General features: G+C 41.0%; 2 protein-coding genes across 4 annotated transcripts in view; one reads left to right on the top strand and one right to left on the bottom strand.

The window, feature by feature from the left end:
* Positions 1–18,528, top strand: part of CELSR1 (cadherin EGF LAG seven-pass G-type receptor 1) — a 157,217-nt gene that overhangs the window by 113,871 nt on the left and 24,818 nt on the right. For all 3 annotated transcript variants that reach the window (XM_083701225.1, XM_083701226.1, XM_083701227.1), the window contains exons 11-23: positions 966–1,079; positions 1,540–1,714; positions 2,771–2,912; positions 3,300–3,420; positions 4,243–4,426; positions 5,041–5,142; positions 6,255–6,349; positions 8,071–8,280; positions 8,847–9,030; positions 9,653–9,796; positions 10,626–10,827; positions 11,928–12,095; positions 16,655–16,781. In XM_083701225.1, coding sequence (XP_083557351.1) covers positions 966–1,079; positions 1,540–1,714; positions 2,771–2,912; positions 3,300–3,420; positions 4,243–4,426; positions 5,041–5,142; positions 6,255–6,349; positions 8,071–8,280; positions 8,847–9,030; positions 9,653–9,796; positions 10,626–10,827; positions 11,928–12,095; positions 16,655–16,781 — 1,968 coding nt within the window. The remainder of the gene's footprint in view (positions 1–965; positions 1,080–1,539; positions 1,715–2,770; positions 2,913–3,299; positions 3,421–4,242; positions 4,427–5,040; positions 5,143–6,254; positions 6,350–8,070; positions 8,281–8,846; positions 9,031–9,652; positions 9,797–10,625; positions 10,828–11,927; positions 12,096–16,654; positions 16,782–18,528) is intronic.
* Positions 1–18,528, bottom strand: part of GTSE1 (G2 and S-phase expressed 1) — a 97,218-nt gene that overhangs the window by 11,692 nt on the left and 66,998 nt on the right. The window lies entirely within an intron of this gene.

Here is an 18,528-nt window from a genome sequence, read left to right on the forward strand (position 1 = left end):
GAGCAACTGTTAGTAATCCAATATGGCGGCATAACTGTGAACTATACCAAGGCCATGTTGTTCTACCTTACGTCTGTAATGGGTTGAAGAACCTGTTTTTCCATCATTACCCCCTTCCTTGCCCCACTTCTCATTCCCCATATCTTTCTCCTCACACCCAACCTCACAAAGCCTATGATAGCAATGTATCACACCAAATGTAACTCACCTGCAGATAGGACTGCATGAACTGAAAACAGAGATGTTATATGTACAGTTGTACCTTGGATCCCAAACGCCTTGCAAGTCAAACAGTTTGGCTCCCAAACACCGCAAACCCGGAAGTGAGTGTTCCAGTTTGCAAACATTCTTTGGAACCAAACATCCAACGTGGCTTACGCGTCTTCCGATTGGCTGCAGGAGCTTCCTGCAGCCAATTGGAAGCCGCACCTTGGTTTCTGAATGTTTTGGAAGTTGAACGGACTTCCGGAATGGATTCCTTTCAACTTCTGAGGTACCACTGTACCTTTGTTATCCATGAAAACCTTTCAATAAAAATAATTTTCAAAAGAACCCATTTTCCTCCAATGGTCCATGAAGGATAACCTGGTCTCTGTAGTTATAATAAGCTAGATCCAAAACCCACATATCACACATCGGAGCCCATAAGAAATTTTTAGCACCAAATGATTTTTATCCCTTCCTGACTACAGAACACACACACACAGAGAGAGAAAGAGACAGAGAGAGAGAGAGAGAGAGAGAGAGAGAGAGAGAGAGAGAAGGCTGACTGAACTGGCTGTCCTGTAGTTGACGGAGAAAAGGCATTTTACCTCTTGGAAATGCTTCCTTGTTGAAGCAGAACACGAACAGCTTCCATTACCTCTTTAAGTTTATTGTTGATTGCGTCCCCTATATCAGTGAAATATTGTAACCGAGAATGTATAAAGAAGTGGCAATCTCCTTTGCTATGTTCTTCATTTCAGAGCACTGTACAGATTGGAAATCAGCTGCCTGGACTTAAAATGAAAAGCATTATTGTAGGAGGCGTCTCTGGAGATCAAGTCTCTGTTCAGCAAGGCTTCTATGGTTGTCTCCAGGTGAGAGCTGAAATAAGTAACGAGGGGATGTTTACCCATGAGAAGCATTCTCATCTCCTCTGGGAATGGGCCGATTTGGGGTAGAGGGCAAAAAGGGGTGGTATTCATTTGTTTTTCTGCATCTCTTTTAAACACTGAACAGTTGACTTAATTATGAAGACAATGAGCATAAGTCCCATTTAAATTAATGAGACTTTAAGCACATAACTGTGTCCCCAGATCCGTTTGATTTTAATTAAGCGTATTGTGTCAGGATGGCATCCAGTGGTTTGTTGGTTTTGATTGCTTTTAACACCAGCTTTTAAGAAGTATGGTTTCCGGTTCATTAGCTCTCCATGACTGATCTGGAATTATTTTTTTTGGGGGGGGGGAGGCATACTGTTCTGCCATTTTAACACTGTTAAAGCTGGGACACTAGTTGGATGTTACCATTGTTTATGTTCCTTCACTCCTTTTTCAGGGAGTGAGAATGGGGGAAACGTCCACCAATGTAGCGACTTTGAACATGAAGCAGGCAATCAAGATTAATGTCAAGGAAGGCTGTGAAGTGGACAATCCCTGTGATTCTAACCCTTGTCCCCAGCACAGCTATTGTAGCGATGACTGGGACAGCTATTCATGTGTCTGTGATCCAGGTAATAATGGCTTCAAGCACACTATTCATAGTAATGAGAACCTGGGGGGATTATAGAATTCTGTGGTTATGAAAGTTCTTAAAGAACTTGGCAACAGTTGCAGAAATTCATGCTCATAATCCCATAAAAATCAAGAATAGCAAGCACCCATCATAGTTGTGGATGGTACCCTGTTGCTCTCCATTATCTTCGTGAACTCATTTTGAATGCCTTCTCTTGGAGGAGGAAAACATCCTACCCGAAATGCAAATTCTTCTGCAATGTCATTTTTTTAAAAGCTGCATTTTAAAAGACCTGTTAAATGTCCATTTGTTTTAGTTTGCAGAATTTTGAAAGGTTTCTCCTTGCTGCAGAACGGGATTTTCAGGAGAAAAATGAAAGATTGACACGAGCTTGAAAATAATCAGAGAGTTAAATATGTGATGGAAAAGCAAAACAGATTTGATTTGTTTAGATTACAAAAAAATGGTTTCAATTTTCAAAATGTTTTAATATCCTCCCTGTCTTTATGCAAGCCAGTTTCTTTCAAACTGGGTTTGACTTTGAAGTTCAAACTACTTCAAAGTAGTTTGCTTACTTCAGAAATAAGGCTGCAATCCACACCATTTTTGCACTGGGCTAGGTGGGACAGTAGACTAGGCAGAGGTGTTCCTCGGCCCTCAACCTGCAGAATGATATTGAGTTAATGCACGTTTACTTCAGAGGTAAGACTGCAACCCAAACTCTCTTGCACTGGGGTGTGTATGTGTTGAATTGGGCAAAAGGGTTCCTCTGCCCAACCCTATATTTTTAATTAATGCCTTAAGCAAAAAAAGGGGGAAAAATGTGTGTGGGCGGAAATTGCTCCTAAATATGATCCCAACTTTTTAGAAAAGTGTAACCTTACGACGCTGTTAACAATAATCTCTCTAGACAGAGTATTGCAGGAGGAGATAAATTTCCTGATAACCAAAGAGGTGCTATTAGCGCAGAAGAATAAAATAGACTGCTTTCCTGAAATGCACAGGTCATAAATTACGAAGCAGTTGCTATATGTCTATAACCTTGTCTCCTCAGGGTACTTTGGGACAGAATGTGTTGACGTGTGCAGCCTGAACCCATGTGAGCATGTCTCTACCTGTGTCCATAAGCCAAGCTCTTCTCATGGATACACCTGTGAATGTGGGCAAAGCTATTATGGGCAATATTGTGAAAGCAAGTAAGCAAACGACACTGGCTAATTCTTAGCCTTCCTTTCCTACTCTGTCTCCTTCCCCCAAATCCCTTGTATTCATATAAAGAAATGAGGAGCTACCTTATGTTCAGTCCAATCAGTGGTCTGCCTTATTCAAAGCAGAATTTTCCTTTATTCTTTTTATCATGTAGAAAATGTGCAAAAGGTGCATATTTGTAACAAATTCCACATCAAGTGCTATATAACGAGTGCCACCATAATTTTTATTCAGTAATAATTTTTTTCACCCACTTTCCCTCCCATTTTCTATAACTTGACAAACTATGCCTCAATGGTTTCAGTAAAAGAGATCTTTTAGCATTTTGTAGCTCCAAAGCTGAACATTAAATATATTTTCCACCTTCTTTGTAGAATTGATTTGCCTTGTCCTAGAGGTTGGTGGGGAAATCCCATTTGCGGGCCATGTAACTGTGAGATCAGCAAGGGATTTGATCCTGACTGCAATAAGACTAATGGAATATGTCGGTGTAAGGTAAGCAAAAGATTGCTCACTTCATGTGGAACTAAAGTTCAAGCTAAAGCATAAGAAATAACTGCAATTCAGAATGAAGCAGTTGTGTTGATGTTATCTATCATTTCTGCAAGCCTTCTATATTGCTTTCCATGAAGCTGGCTTCAATAGCTACATTTCAAGAAGGAAAAGAAGAAAAACATTTGGCCAACCTGAGAATTGGCCAAATGAACTTGTACAGGGTTATATTTTTGTTTGGGCTGGCTGTGACAATCTGCAGACACCTACTTTCATTCGGCAATAAACTTAGCACCTTCTGCACATTATTAATTAAGAGTATGCAGAATACGCTTTGATGAATTTCTCCAGTTGGGTCTCTCACAAACTCTTTTGCATATACATGCATAGACATGCTTGAACTAGTCACAACGTCTTGCCAGGTGTATATAATTTGTTGAAGTAAAAACATGTAGTTACTTCAGAAATGTTGTTCACTTCGGACACGTTTCTGTCTCCAATACACACATAGAAAGGGAATATTTCATTTAAAAGGGATGAAACATGCAGAGTACTTGACAGCCCTTGTTTTGTCCAAAGCTGTTAAGTAGTCATTCACACTCGAGGGGAAACTGTGGTTCAGAAGTGCATCTCTGTATTTTGAAACCAACCTTCTCAGGTCCAGATTGTTCGGCTAGTTTTCTCCGCTCAACTTTAAGCCTCCTTTTACCGAGGATGAATGTTCCTTTACCTGAGATAATCTTTAGATCGCATTGAAGTGTGCATTCTACCCACTGCTCATATCCTTGATTTGCAAGCACCTCTCAAGCCTCTCTCTTTTTCCAGGCAAACCATTACAGACCACAGAGCAGTGACCGCTGTTACCCATGTGACTGTTTCCCTTCTGGTTCCCACACTCGTACCTGTGACCTAGAAACAGGGCAGTGTCCCTGTAAGCCAGGAGTGATTGGGCGACAGTGCAATCGCTGTGATAATCCCTTTGCTGAAGTTACTGTTCATGGCTGTGAAGGTACCTATACATACTTCAACACCAGACCATTTTAGACTCAATTTTAAAATCCGTTTTCATCTTTGCTTCTTTTTGTTGTTTTGATTTGTTTCACCTGCATTTTCATTCTTGCTATGTTTTCCTCTTATGTAAAGCACCCTATAATTATTTTTTTAATTGAAGGGCAATAGAAAGATTTCTGTAATAAATAAAATAAATTGTTTAATGGAATTTCAGAGAAAAGAGAATCCTGGCAGTGGGCAAATGTAAACAGAATATTCCAAATACTTGTGACTGCCTTTCCAACGGAGGCTTTTTCTGCAGAACAAATTGCCCGCTGCTTTGTTCAGCTCTCCTTCTACATCTCTTGTAGAAACTTCTCAGATGAGATTGCTAGTTTAAGCATGTACAAACCTTACAGCATCTTATCCGAAGCTGCTTTATCCTTTGCTTCTACTGAAAGTGACGATTGACATGTTTTATGAATACCCTCTCCTCCTACTTTCAAAGTCCAGAATAGAACTAAGAATGTCTGAATGTTTGTCCTCAGCAAAGCAGAATCCCTTCTGTTATAACTTAAGTGCTATTATATTATCAGAAAAAGAAATGTTTTGTTTCCCTTCCACCTTACATAGTGGTTTACAATGGATGCCCCAAAGCATTTGAAGCTGGCATATGGTGGCCACAGACCAAATTTGGGCTGCCTGCTGCAGTGCCCTGTCCCAAAGGATCAACAGGTGAGTGCTGCCGCTAACATGTTGAAAGTGTTATCATAGCATCAGGGGGTGGGGGAGTGAGATTCTAAAACATTGCTGTACACACAGAGAGTAATGCATTATTAGAGCCTGAAGACAAGAAACTGCATAGCATAGACAGAAAGTTTAATCAACATGAAACTATTAAGAATACATTTTTTTAAGTAACACAATGGGAGGTAGAACATTAAAAATCATGAAATGGTTGTAATATGGCAGGCATGTCCAACAGGTAGATCGTGATCCACTGGTAGATCACTGGACGTCTGCGGTAGATCACTGGTAGATCATTGGCTTCCCCCAAAGAAGCTGAACAACTGTGGCTCCCCAAAAAAAGCTCAATATTTTACCTCCTCCCTGAAAAAACTCAACAACTTTGACCCAACCCCCCAAAAAGGGGGTAGATCACTGCCAGTTTTTAACTCTGTGAGTAGATCGCAGTCTCTTGGGAGTTGGCCACTCCTACAATATGGGAAAAGAAAAACCTTGTACTGAAAATACAGCTGATACATTCTCTTTCATTCTGCAATATCACTGCACGTTTTCCACTGTGATGTGTATGTAATTTAAATGGTAAATAAAGGACAGACAAACCCCTGGTCACTGATAGAGAATTATGCTTTAGAACACCTGTAATATTTCTAACAGTTCCTGATACCCAAGTTTTTATTCTAAACACAGCAGTTCTAACCCTCGATCTGTGCTGATGGTAGGAGTTGGATTCAGTGGAAGTGTCGCTTCACCAGGTTCTGTTGGTGGAGTTTTCACCAAGAGAGGCCAGTCCTCTGCTGGATGTTTGGACACAGGGCAGGCCTGACTGTGGATCTGCTAGATCCAGAGCTGGCCCAGCCCCAAGTTCTGTGCTACTTTGGAGCTGCCACAGAAAATAGGTGGGGAAAGTGCCACCGCCCCACAGTCTGGCAGGACTGTAGATGTGGCATGAAATCTGCCCCTCTGTGTCCCTGCCCATTCTGCCTTCTAAGTTACAATAAATACTCTTCTTTAAGATAACCCAAAGCTCAACATTTGTAGTTTTAAATGTGGCAAATGGCCGTCAACTATTGTCTCTGTCACAAAGACATTTTCTTTTTAAGGAAATGCTGTTCGTCACTGTAACAGCGAGAAAGGCTGGCTCCCTCCCGAACTTTTCAACTGTACTACCCTTGCCTTTGTGGATCTGAAAATCATGGTAAGTACAGGAGGCTTTGGAAGAACCGAATGTCTGCTGACTTGTGCATTGTGTTGTAGTCATAGTTGCCCTTTAATATTGCTGGAAATCGTTGCCGAGTAACTGCTGTGCCCACAGGGTGAGAACTGCACATTCCTACATGGAATTACAGGTGTGTCACAAAGAGAGGAAAAACCCAATTCTTTACCTGTGACTGTTACTCGCTTTAGAGTTCTCTGAGCATTCACGTGTCCTGCCTGCTGCTACTGCTACAGAAACTTTTAACGCTCCTATTCAAACTGGAACCAAGCAGGAAGTGCCTTTTCTCTGCCGCACAGAATATGCTCAGAGCATAATAATAATAATAATAATAATAATAATAATAATAATAATAACAACAATAATAATAATATCTTTATTGTCATTGCCCCCTCTCGGGGACAACGAAATTACTTGGCTGCTCCATCCACCCAGGTAGGGCACTCCACACAAAATCAAAACAACTATAAAAACACTAATTAAAACAATACAGTATAATACAGCAAGGAAGATTAGATGACTTTCAAAGTCCAGGCTTCCCATTCAGGGCCGAGATCGCTCTGGAGAAGAAGCTGTTCTTAAGACGGCTCGTTCTTGTCTTCATCGTCCTGTATCTCCGTCCCGACGGCAGGAGCTCGAAGAGACAGTGACCAGGATGCGATGGATCTTTTACTATGTCCAGTGCCTTCCTATGGCACTTTGTGGCATAAATCTGCTCTAAGGTGGAGAGTGGGCAGCCAACAATGCTCTCTGCTGCCTTAACAACTCTGCACAACCCCATCCTGTCCTGGGTAGTACAGCTTCCGTACCACACACATAAGCCATAAGTGAGCACGCTCTCAATGGCACAGTGATAGAAGGCAAGCAGCAGTTTCTGCGGAAGATGGTTTTTCCTTAGAATTCTCAAAAAGTACAGTCTCTGCTGCGCCTTCTTCACAAGCCCCCTTGTGTTGACACTCCAGGACAGATCCTCTTGTAATTCAATGCCCAAAAATCTGAACGTTGTTACCCTCTCCACACAGACCCCATCAATCAAAAGTGGCTGGACATTGCTCTTCTGTCTCCTGAAGTCCACCTTTGTCTTCCTTGTATTTATGAGCACGTTGTTAGCTCTGCACCACTCTGTCAGCCGCTCCACCTCATCTCTATAGTCCGTTTCACCCTCCCTTTCAGAGATGAGCCCAATCACGGTTGTGCCATCTGCAAATTTGACAACCCTATTACTAGGGTGAGCAGCGACACAATCGTACGTGTAGAGACATTACATTAATTATGTAAACCAGGTAGGAACACTAGTATTTCCTCTGGTGGAGTTTAAGCTTTTGATTGTTTGGTTGTGTATGTGCAGATTCTGTATCTGAGATTGTGCAGAGGCCACCAAGAGCTGTTTCACACGGTCTTTCAGTGTTTAGGCAGGCAGTACACATGGTGCAACACAGAAATAAGTGTTGGGCTCATAAGTATCCTCTTACATGTATACAGATGTGCACCCACAAACACACACATATACCTGATCACATGACAGTCTGCATGCGCTGTGAGCGGAGTGTGTTTCAATATGCCCAAGTCCAGGAGTCAATTTCTCACTTCGCTGCATGTAGATCTACACACTTGGGGAATCAGCATCCCATTAAGCCCTTTGACATGGAAGAGAGGTGGAGTTTCCTTGCTAAGTTGGAGCCTTTGTTGTTTTGGGTCTTCAGAATGAAAAGCTTATCCGTAACGAGACCAACATGGACGGCGACAAGTCAGTGCACATAGCCAAAGTGCTCCAGAATGCCACCAACCACACGGGCTCCTTCTATGGAAATGACATTCGGACCGCCTACCAGATGATGCTCAGGGTGCTGCAATATGAAAGCGAGCAGCAGGGGTTTGATCTAGCTGCAACGAGGGATGTGGATTTCAATGAGGTAAGAAATGCTGAACCGATACTGAGAAAACTTGGGCTGCGCCACTTTAGCTCCAGAAATAGCGCAGATGTGTTCCATACCACAGTCCTACCCACGTCCTGCAGGGAGACATCACAAAGTTGGCTGCGGAAACTGCACAGCATACAGTGATCCTTTAAGTGTTTCTGAAGAGTGAGACTTTGCAAAGGCTTTGAGTAGGATGCACTGGACGCATGCATCGTCTAGTCCCCAAAATAACTGCTGTTCGGAAAAGTCACAGAACAGACAAATCTCTTGTAAATGCATTTCACTTGAAAACAAATGCAGATAGCTATTTCCTTATTTTATAGAGCCTGTGATTTTATGTTATTTTTCTATTGTTGCTTTTATAAATCTTGGATCATGTGAAATACTTAAAATAAAACAGCCTTGGTACCCCCCAAAAAAAAATCTTTAAGCAAAACTACAGCAGGATGTGTCTGCATTGTTTCATTTGCATGTTTACCTGTAGCAACAATATTTTTGGGGGGACAGGAAGTATTGTTCTTCCATTTTGTGTGTAGCATTTCCCCCTTTCTTTCTCCTAGAACATCATAAAAGCAGGTAGTGCTCTACTGGACCCTCGTGCCAAAGAGCACTGGGAACACATCCAGAGGACAGAGGGGGGCGCAGCACACTTGCTGAAACACTATGAGGAATATTTCAGCAACGTAGCCAAGAACATGAAAAAAACCTACATGAAACCTTTCATAACTGTTACCACAAACATGAGTAAGTAGCTGTTGTTCTTGATCAGATATGACTTCCTAATGCTTCAGGCTTAGGCCTGCAATGTTTATTTGATTCATTGGCTAGATTAATTAATTTTAAAAAGGCTTTGGGTCTGGGGAGGTCAGCAGAACCCCCAGAACAATGTGAGTGGGAGATTGTTCCATCAGGCAAACAGAAATGCTTGCACTGGCAGAGCAATCTCCTTGAAAGCAACACTGTAAGCCGCCCAGATGGACGGGGTATTATTATTATTATTATTATTATTATTATTATTATTATTATTATTATTATTATTATTGAATTCCTCCCATTGAATTCAGTGGGTTGCATTCAACTAAGTTCTACTTAGAGTAGAGCCAGTGAAGTAAATGTATATTAACTAATGGGTTTACTCTGAGTAGGACTAGCATAGAATGAGGCACTGCAGCCTTAGTCATTTATCTTAATGCCAAGGCTTATATTATTAAGATTGTGTGAATGATGTACAATAATAGATCCAGATTTCTTCTCAACATCCATGTAGTTTACAAAGCAAAGCTTCACATTTACTAAAACACCACTGGATGTTTGACTTGTATGTGGCAAAAATATGTGTTACGGCAAGCTCTTTTTATCTGTTTAGTTATTGCTGTTGACATCTTTGAAAAGTCTAATTTTACGGGAGCTAAAGTACCACAGTTTGATGCGATTAAAGAAGATTATCCTAGAGATTTGGAATCGTCTGTTTTGTTTCCTGATACTTTGTTCAGAGCTTCCGATAGAAAAGGTAGGATTCTTATTCTACAGGCGTTTGGAAACCTGTAATGTGAATTCTCAGATCAGCTATGAGACAAAGGCAGTTGGATCCAGTTGTTGTTGTTGTTGTTGTTGTTGTTGTTGTTGTTGTTGTTGTTGTTGTTAACTTTGTATACAGCCCTTCATCCATAGATCTCAGGACAGTTCACAAGGAAAAAATGCAGCCTTTTAAATGTGTCTGTGGGAAGGAGGGGGGTTGTTTTGCTGTTTGGTTTTACTTACTTTTATGTTTTTATCCTGTATTTTACTTTGTGAACTGCCCTGAGATCTTATGATGAATGGCAGTATATAAATCAAATAAATAGTAATAAATAAATAACACAAAACTCAACACACATAATAAAAACAAAAACAAAACAAAACAACACCTCACAACAAAAATCCTCCCCAGGGAGAGGCCCAGTGAAGTAAACAGGATTTAAGCTAGCCAACGCATCTACTTCAAACATGACTAGGTCTGGATAAAACCCAATATGGGGTTGGAGAATGGGTAATGTTCACACAACAAACAGAAGAAGCAGTTTCCCCCTGCTTGTCCTAAACTGAGTACCACCATGTCCATTTGTACCAACTCATCCCAGGTTTGGCTCAGCGTAAGGCCATTTTCTTGATATGAAAATCTAAGGGGGAGGGAAGACTCCAGTCATGTTTTGATTTTATGTAAATTACAATATTCATAAGGCAAAAAATAAATGGGTCCTTTTAAAATCACTTCATATTTAGCAAGCTCAGAAATAGGTCTTTAAAGCATAACCCCAGCATTGGATGATAGTAAAATTTGGCATTGGTTTTATCTTCAGCCATTCCTACGATGAAGCCTTCAAACCTTCGGTTGCCTTCTAAAATAGAAGATGAGCTTTTGAAGAACAAAAATGTGCTTGCAAAAAGAAAACGTCGGCATCCAGAGGACGCTGCGCAGCATGCGGTTGCTATCGTGATTGTATATCGAACCCTGGGGCAGTTTCTGCCTGAGAGCTATGATCCTGACCGAAGGAGCCTGAGGTAAAACTGAGCTTCATTCATTTGCTTTGGGTAGCATTTGTCTATTGTATTCTGGAATGGGAAGGTCTTGCTACCTGAGAGCAATCACGTGTTGCGATTTTAATACTATATGTCTTCAAAACTTACTGGTTGTAGCTAACAAAGTTAATTCTCAGAGTAGACCCACTGAAATTAATAGACTTAAGTTATTCCTGGCCATTATTTTAGGGGGTTTACTCTCAGTGGGACCAATATTGACCACAACTCTATTCATCCACAAGGCTGCCTCTGTTGTTCTAAATTATAATCTAATTAATCTATGTTAAAAGAGATATCATTTTGGTAAGAAGCTGTTAGATTTCTTAGGGTAGGTTCACACATGCTTGTACATCACCTGATTTCTAATGACTCATTGTCTCGCAGTAGAATATATCACCTGACTCCATTTAAAAATATTGTGCTTCAGGTTATGTCGGGCTATTGTTCTATCTGTGGTTTCTGATTTATGATGGCTCAGTAACATGCATAAGCTGTCGCTTGATTCTTGCAGTCATCACATGATAAGCATACATGTGATAAGCATGCACAGCGGGTGGCACTGTGGTCTAAAGCACTGCGCCTCTTGGGCTTGCCGATCAGAAGGTCGGCGGTTTGAATCCCCACTATGGGGTGAGCTCCCATTGCTCAGTCCCAGCTCCTGCCAACCTAGCAGTTCAAAAACATGCCTGTACAAGTAGATAAATAGGTGCCACTATGGCAGATAGGTAAATAGCGTTTCTGTGCACTCTGGTTTCTGTCATGGTGTCCCGTTGCGCCAGAAGTGGTTTAGTCCTGCTGGCCACATGACCTGGAAAGCTGTCTGTGGACAAACACCAGATCCCTTGGCCTGAAAGTGAGATGAGCGCCACAACCCCATAGTTGCTTTTGACTGGACTTAACCAACCAGGGGTCCTTTACCTTTTACCTTTACACATTTGAACTACCCCTTCAGATTTTTTCCCGACACCACATCCATCTAAATTCAGTGGAGAGCTCTCATCTGAAACTGGGCAAAATACCATAGCTTTGTTTTCACATCTGTAATGGTATGTTTTTTCCCTGGTTGTTGTTTTTTTTTCCAGATTACCCAATCGTCCCATCATAAACACCCCAATAACTAGTGCAATAATTTACAGAGATGGGGAATCTTTACCAAATCTTCTGGACAGCCCCATTATGATTGATCATGCATTGCTGGAAACAGAGGAGAGAACAAAACCGGTCTGTGTGTTCTGGAACCACTCAACTGCGTATGTTTCACAATCTGTATTATTTTGGAAAGTTGCTATTGCATGTGAACATGTAACGTTAATGGGTCTTCTTCATACAGCTAATCTGAGATAGGAGTCACTGAATATCTCGCGTGCTGCCACTTTCTATCAGGAAGGGTAAATCTTAGAGCAGTGTTTAGCCCTGGTGCTGAGAGAGAGGGGTTTTCTCTTTTTTTATAATAATTTTTATTGTTATACATTTTATATATTTCCATCCAATTATTTATTTAATCCCGCATACAACAAATCATAGTTATTTTTGACTTCCTTCAGCGTCTCTGACAATCATCCGTGGTTATACCTTTAGTACACATTCCCTTCTTTCGTATTGCCATTTTTCCTCCTTAGTCCCATTATTTCTAATAAACAATACTTATTTTCTTTTTTTACAGTGCCTCTTTAAGTCCCACTAGCGTTGTATTCACACCACATATATTTTTCAGATAATCCACAAATTTCCCCCAGTCATCGATGAACTTTTGGTCTTTAGTATATCTGATTTTCCCAGTTAGTTTGTCCAGTTCTGCATAGTCTGTCATTTTTAGTCTCCATTCTTCTATCATCGGTATTTCCTCTTGTTTCCATTTCTGAGCCAACAGGATTCTGGCTGCCATTACCACATACTGGAAAAGCTTACAGTCTTTTCTTCTAATGTCCTTTCCTACAATACCTAAAAGAAAAGCTTCGGGTTTTTTCACAAAAGTATATCTTAACATTTTTTTCAACTCATTATATATCATTTCCCAAAAGCTTTTCACTTTCTTACATTCCCACCACTGATGGAAGAATGTCCTTTCCTTATCTTTACACTTCCAACATTTGTTATCAACCTTGTACATCTTTGCTAATTTTACAGGTGTCATATACCATCTGTAAAACATTTTCATCACATTCTCCCTCAGTGTTATACATGCCGTAAATTTTAAATGCTCTTTCCACAGTTTTTCCCAATCTTCAAATTGAATATTGTACCCAAAATCCTTTGCCCACTGTATCATTACCGATTTAACCTCTTCATCTTTCGTATTCCATTCCAGCAGTATCTTATAGATTTTTGACAGAGTTTTATACTCATTATTTATAATGTCCTTTTGGAAACTTGATTCTTTTTCCACATAACCGTTTTCCTTCAAATCTTTTTTAAATATTTCATTTACTTGGTAGTGGTGCAACCAATCATAAACTAAATCTTTAACTTGTTCATATGGCTTCAATTTCCATTTTCCTCCCTCGTTAGTTACCAATTCCCCATAGGTGGCCCATTTGTTTCTCATATTAGTCTTCTTCACACTTATTACCTCTAACGGGGACAGCCAGTGTGGAACTTTTGGTTCCAGTATATTTTTATATCTCTCCCAAACCTCAATTAATGAACCCCTGAAGATGTGGTTTCCAAATCCTTTATGAACCCTCTTTTTGTCACACCAAAGGTACGCGTGCCACCCAAATCTGTTATCAAATCCTTCAAGATCTAATAATTCATTGTTTTCTAACTTTATCCATTCTTTTAACCAGCATAAACAGGCTGCTTCATAGTACAGTCTCATATCTGGCAGGGCGAAGCCTCCTCTTTCTTTTACATCCGTCAATAATTTAAATTTTATTCTAGGCTTCTTCCCCTGCCAGATGTACCTTGAAATCACTTTTTGCCATTCTTTAAAAATTCCTATACCCTTTAATATGGGTATGGTCTGAAATAGAAATAACATCTTTGGTAGCACCGTCATTTTTATCGTAGAAATTCTTCCCCAAAATGATAATTTCATCCTGGCCCACACCTCCAGATCCTTCTTTATTCCCTTCCAAACCGGTATATAGTTATTTTGGTATAAATCAATATTCTTGGCTGTTACCCAAATTCCCAAATATTTAACCTTTTTCACCACCTCTATCTCCGTTCGTTGTTGCATTAATTCAATCATATTTTGATCCATATTTTTTACAATCATTTTTGTCTTTCTTTTGTTCAGTCTAAATCCTGCCACCGTACCAAATTGGTCCATCTCATCTCACTGAGAGCCAGTGTGCTGTAGTGGTTAAGAGCGGTAGTCACGTAATCTGTCAAACCGGGTTCGCGTCTCCGCTCCTCCACCTGCAGCTGCTGGGTGACCTTGGGCCAGTCACACTTCTTTGAAGTCTCTCAGCCCCACTCACCTCACAGAGTGATTGTTGTGGGGGAGGAAGGGAAAGGAGATTGTTAGCCGCTTTGAGACTCCGGAGAGGGGAGGTTTTTCATGCCCCATTACATTTCTGCTCAAAGTCCAGACAGAGCATTTGGCTAAAATTAAGGCAGGCTGCTTAGTAGGAGGAAATGTGTGTCTCGTCTTGTAACAAGTATCATGTGAGTCTAAAGGGAGCACAAGAAGAGAAAGCGCACACACTGTCCAAGTGGAGAAGATGCAAGTTGGCCCAAAGGCAGTCTGCAAGTCTTTATCAGTAACTTGCTGTTGCTCTCATTAGTTATCTTCATTGGTTGTAATGAAAAAAAATCGAAAATACATGCCTGTGGGCGGGAATGAAGTGGATTCTGTGAGAACTCTGACCTCTCTATATTTCATCTTCCAAACCCATATTATGGGTGGGATTGTAGTTTATTCTAAGGATTTCCTTGCAAGAAAAAAAAAGGGAGTTTGCATAAAATACCTATGTCTGCGATATATGTTGTGCTCACGCAGCCCAACAGAGGGTTGTTCTGCTGGAGCTCCCATGTCAGCAAGGGCCTTCCTACGTGTAATTTTAATTGCATGACTTGTAGCCAAACCAGGGGCTTTAAAAATGTAAGGGGTATGTGTGTGATTTCCATGCTGACCACAGCATGCAAGGAACTTCCCCCTCTCTCTCCAGCCACCATCCCAATGGAAATCTACTCCCGGCCCTGCAATTTGCAATCCAGTTGGTGCCAATGACAGCTTTTTTCCATTGCTAATTGCACCTGGAAGACAGGGGTGAATACCATTGGGATCACAGCTGTAGAGGGAACGGGGCCGTGGTTCCCTGCTTGCTGTAGTGGTGATGGAAATCATGGTGCTCATACCTAAGACCGTTTTTAAATATCCCTTGATTTGGCTATAAGCCGAGTAATATGTTGTGTGCAACTAAGGTTTCCTATCCATATATTTTTACATCTAAGGGGGAGTCATATGTCACCTACATCTTTGCTAACTGTGACAGGATCATAGGAAGCTGTCTTAAACTGGGTCCATCAAGGTCCATCAGTATTGTCTCCACTGACTGGTAGCAGCTCTGCAGGGTTTCAGACCGGGGACATTCCCAGTGCTCCTTCCAGATGCCAGAGACGGAACCTGAGCCTTTTGCCTGCAGTGCCAATGCTCTGCAGCTCACATGGGTGTAAATTTTAGACTCTTAGTGAGCAGTTAGTTTTCTTGGAAGCCCACTTTGAGTGTGAAGGATGGAGAATCAAGGCGCCAACTCACGTCTCTCTGGGTTGTGTGCTGGCAGGTGTGTTACCAGAAACACAATTCCCATCACACCCCTCCAGTTCTCCACTTGATGGACAGATTTGGCAGCTAAGTGGCACTCCTTCTGGGGCCAAATTTAGTTTTGATTCCATCAGTTTCTGATCTTGACTTTAGACAGTCTCTTACCAGCCTGGGAACAAGAGCAGCAGCAACTATACATTTGATAAGAGGGCTATTAAGTTCGGCAGGAACTTGATAATTTCAACAGAAGAAATTTGAGCACATTCTTTGCTCTCCAGGTGCAGTCAGTGAGACCTAAAGTGCCCACTTTTCTCTGGATCATGCCCTTCATTCCTGTATGCTAAGATTACAACTATTACCGCCTCTGCAAAAAAATATGCCATACATCAAGATGGCATATTGAAAGCATGGGAAACGCAGGCTCTTTCACTAGCTATACACTTATGCAATCAATAGAAGAGCATAAAAATATACACATATCAAATAAAGAAAGAGACATATAATAATGAGTTTTACTGCAGTGTGTTAACCAAGAGAAGATTCAATACTATTTGAAGATCAAAGAGACAGCTAAGCCTAATAAAGTAGTAAGAATGGGTTACGTAGTTTATTTAGGCTATCTGCATATAATTTGGACATTTGTCATGTTGAGGCAAGGTTTAAAGAAGCAGCAATCTTGCTATTTTAAGCATCTGTTCCCTAACCGCCCAGAGTGGCAGGGGCAACCCAGTCACATGGGCAAGGTATACATAATAAATCATCATTATTATTTACTGCTGCTGCTGCTACTACTACTACCTGTTTTTGCCTTATGGAGCTGTCATGGTAGAACACATGGCTGCCCTTCTTTGGAAGACATGGAGAGCACCAAATTTATTCAGGTTATTCCTGTCTGTATTTTCTCACAAAGTTCTGTGCATGGAAATTGGCAGAACAGATGCATTGCTACTTAATAGTCGGCGAGTGAAGGAGAGGCAGCCATTTAAGGAAAATAGCAATTCGTCATTGAAATAGTTCCATCTGTCAGCCAGTCATACAAATGTCATTGGATCTTTTTTTTTATTTTATTTATTTTTTGCTTCATTTCCCATTGATTAGAATTGGAGAAACCGGGGGCTGGTCCTCAAAGGGATGTGAGCTGTTCTCTAGAAGCCAGAGCCGAATTGTTTGCCAGTGCAACCATATGACCAGTTTCGCTGTCCTAATGGATATTTCAAAACGTGAAGTAAGTGCAATTTCGTGGGGATTTTTTTTTGGTTTGCTAAAGTTATGAAATTAAGCAGGTTTGATTAGACCTCCATCAGTGTTTTGTGTTTATCTTGAAAGGCAAATCACCAGTTTATCAGAACGGCATGCCTTGACACCGATTCCTGTTATAGTTAGTTTGCTTGTTTTTACTAATTTATTTTGCTTGCTACCATCTTACACTGTAGATTTCTCTAAAACAAGTTACATCACCACCACATTCCTGTTGAATGTGTTCATCTCCATCATGTTCCCTGAAGGCCCATACAAGGCGGCAGGATGGCTAATTATATACAGAACTAGTACCCGGAATTTCCATCCCTTAATATCAGTTTTTTCACCCTTCCAATTTCCAAGTTGCTCTGCAGCTTTAATTCACCCTAAGCTTGAGACGGGAGCTGCTGTGACTCCCATTTTACAGATGGGGAGGCTCCGCAGTAAACCTTCTGGGAGCTGACATTATTCTTTTCCGATACAACCAACTGGATGAGAATGGCCATTGAATAGACAGCCATAAAAACTGGGCAGGAAACCTTGGCTTCCCAAATATTAACAGAGTTGTGCCTGGGCACCATTACCCTGCACTTCAGTCCATGCTTGCCCATTTTAAGTCCTTGGATATCTTGATGGAGGGAAGTCACAGGCCCTGCACCTGGCTGAATAATCACCTTGTCAAAATTGAGAGCTGCTTCGGAAGTTACCCATATGTTTCCAAATGCAGAGAAGAATGACATTGCCCTGTCGCTAACCCATGATCAAGGAGAAAACAGTAAGCTGCAGGGTGGTGCGAATGTAGGCCATTCCTTACTACGGATCCTTGGCAATGAGCCCTGCTTATTGCCTTCATAGCCAAGATGGTTGCTCAGGTCTCTGCAGGCCAGTTTATATACACTTATGTTTATATGCACACACTGCTCTGTAGCTTTCTGTAAGTGACTGTAAGAGCCAATTGCTGATCGTGTTCCGGCAAGGCAAAATTGCGTTCTTATCTCCAAAACTATGAGGGCTAGAAACATTGAAATAAGTAAGCCTGAAAGTCTCATATTTCAGGCCACAGATTCTACACAAAAATCTGATTATAGGCAAGGTTAGCTGTAGCTGAGTGAATCTGCACTCTACCTATAAATAGCATAGTATTCAGTGCATGGAATTACCCCTGCCTCTTGAAAGATTGTATCTTCATAAAGGCTCCCAAAAGCTTACTTGAGTTTACTAATTTAGAGGATGCTCTTTCCTATTGGTCCGGATATAAAGTTGAACCTCTGTTCTTGAACGCCTCCATTGACTAACGTTTCAAAACCCGAATGCCAATATCCTGGAAGTAAATGCTTCCATTTTCAAACATGCCTTGGAAGTCAAACGGCTTCCGCTGCATGTTTTTCAATTTTCTCAATTGAATTTGCCAACAGCCTTTTGCACCTCGGTTGTTGAATGTTTTGGAAGTCAAACTGTCTTCCGGAACGGATTATGTTTGACAACCGAGGTTCCACTGTGCCTCAGGAAGCTATAAATTTGGAAGAAAAAAATAGTAAAAACTTACTTGGTGGTTTGAAACCAATTTAATTGTGGTTTTCTTTTTATTACTAAGCAAAACCATCAAGTGAGTTGAAGGTACCTGACATTTTTATCACTCTTTGGAGTCACTACAGTTCCTGCTTCCTTACACTATGTGATTGGGTGTGCGTGAAATTAACTCAAGTAACATTTTTTATATATAGTACATAGAA

This window comes from Podarcis gaigeae (genome assembly GCF_964106915.1).
Source record: "Podarcis gaigeae genome assembly, chromosome: 10".
Lineage (NCBI taxonomy): Eukaryota > Metazoa > Chordata > Lepidosauria > Squamata > Lacertidae > Podarcis > Podarcis gaigeae.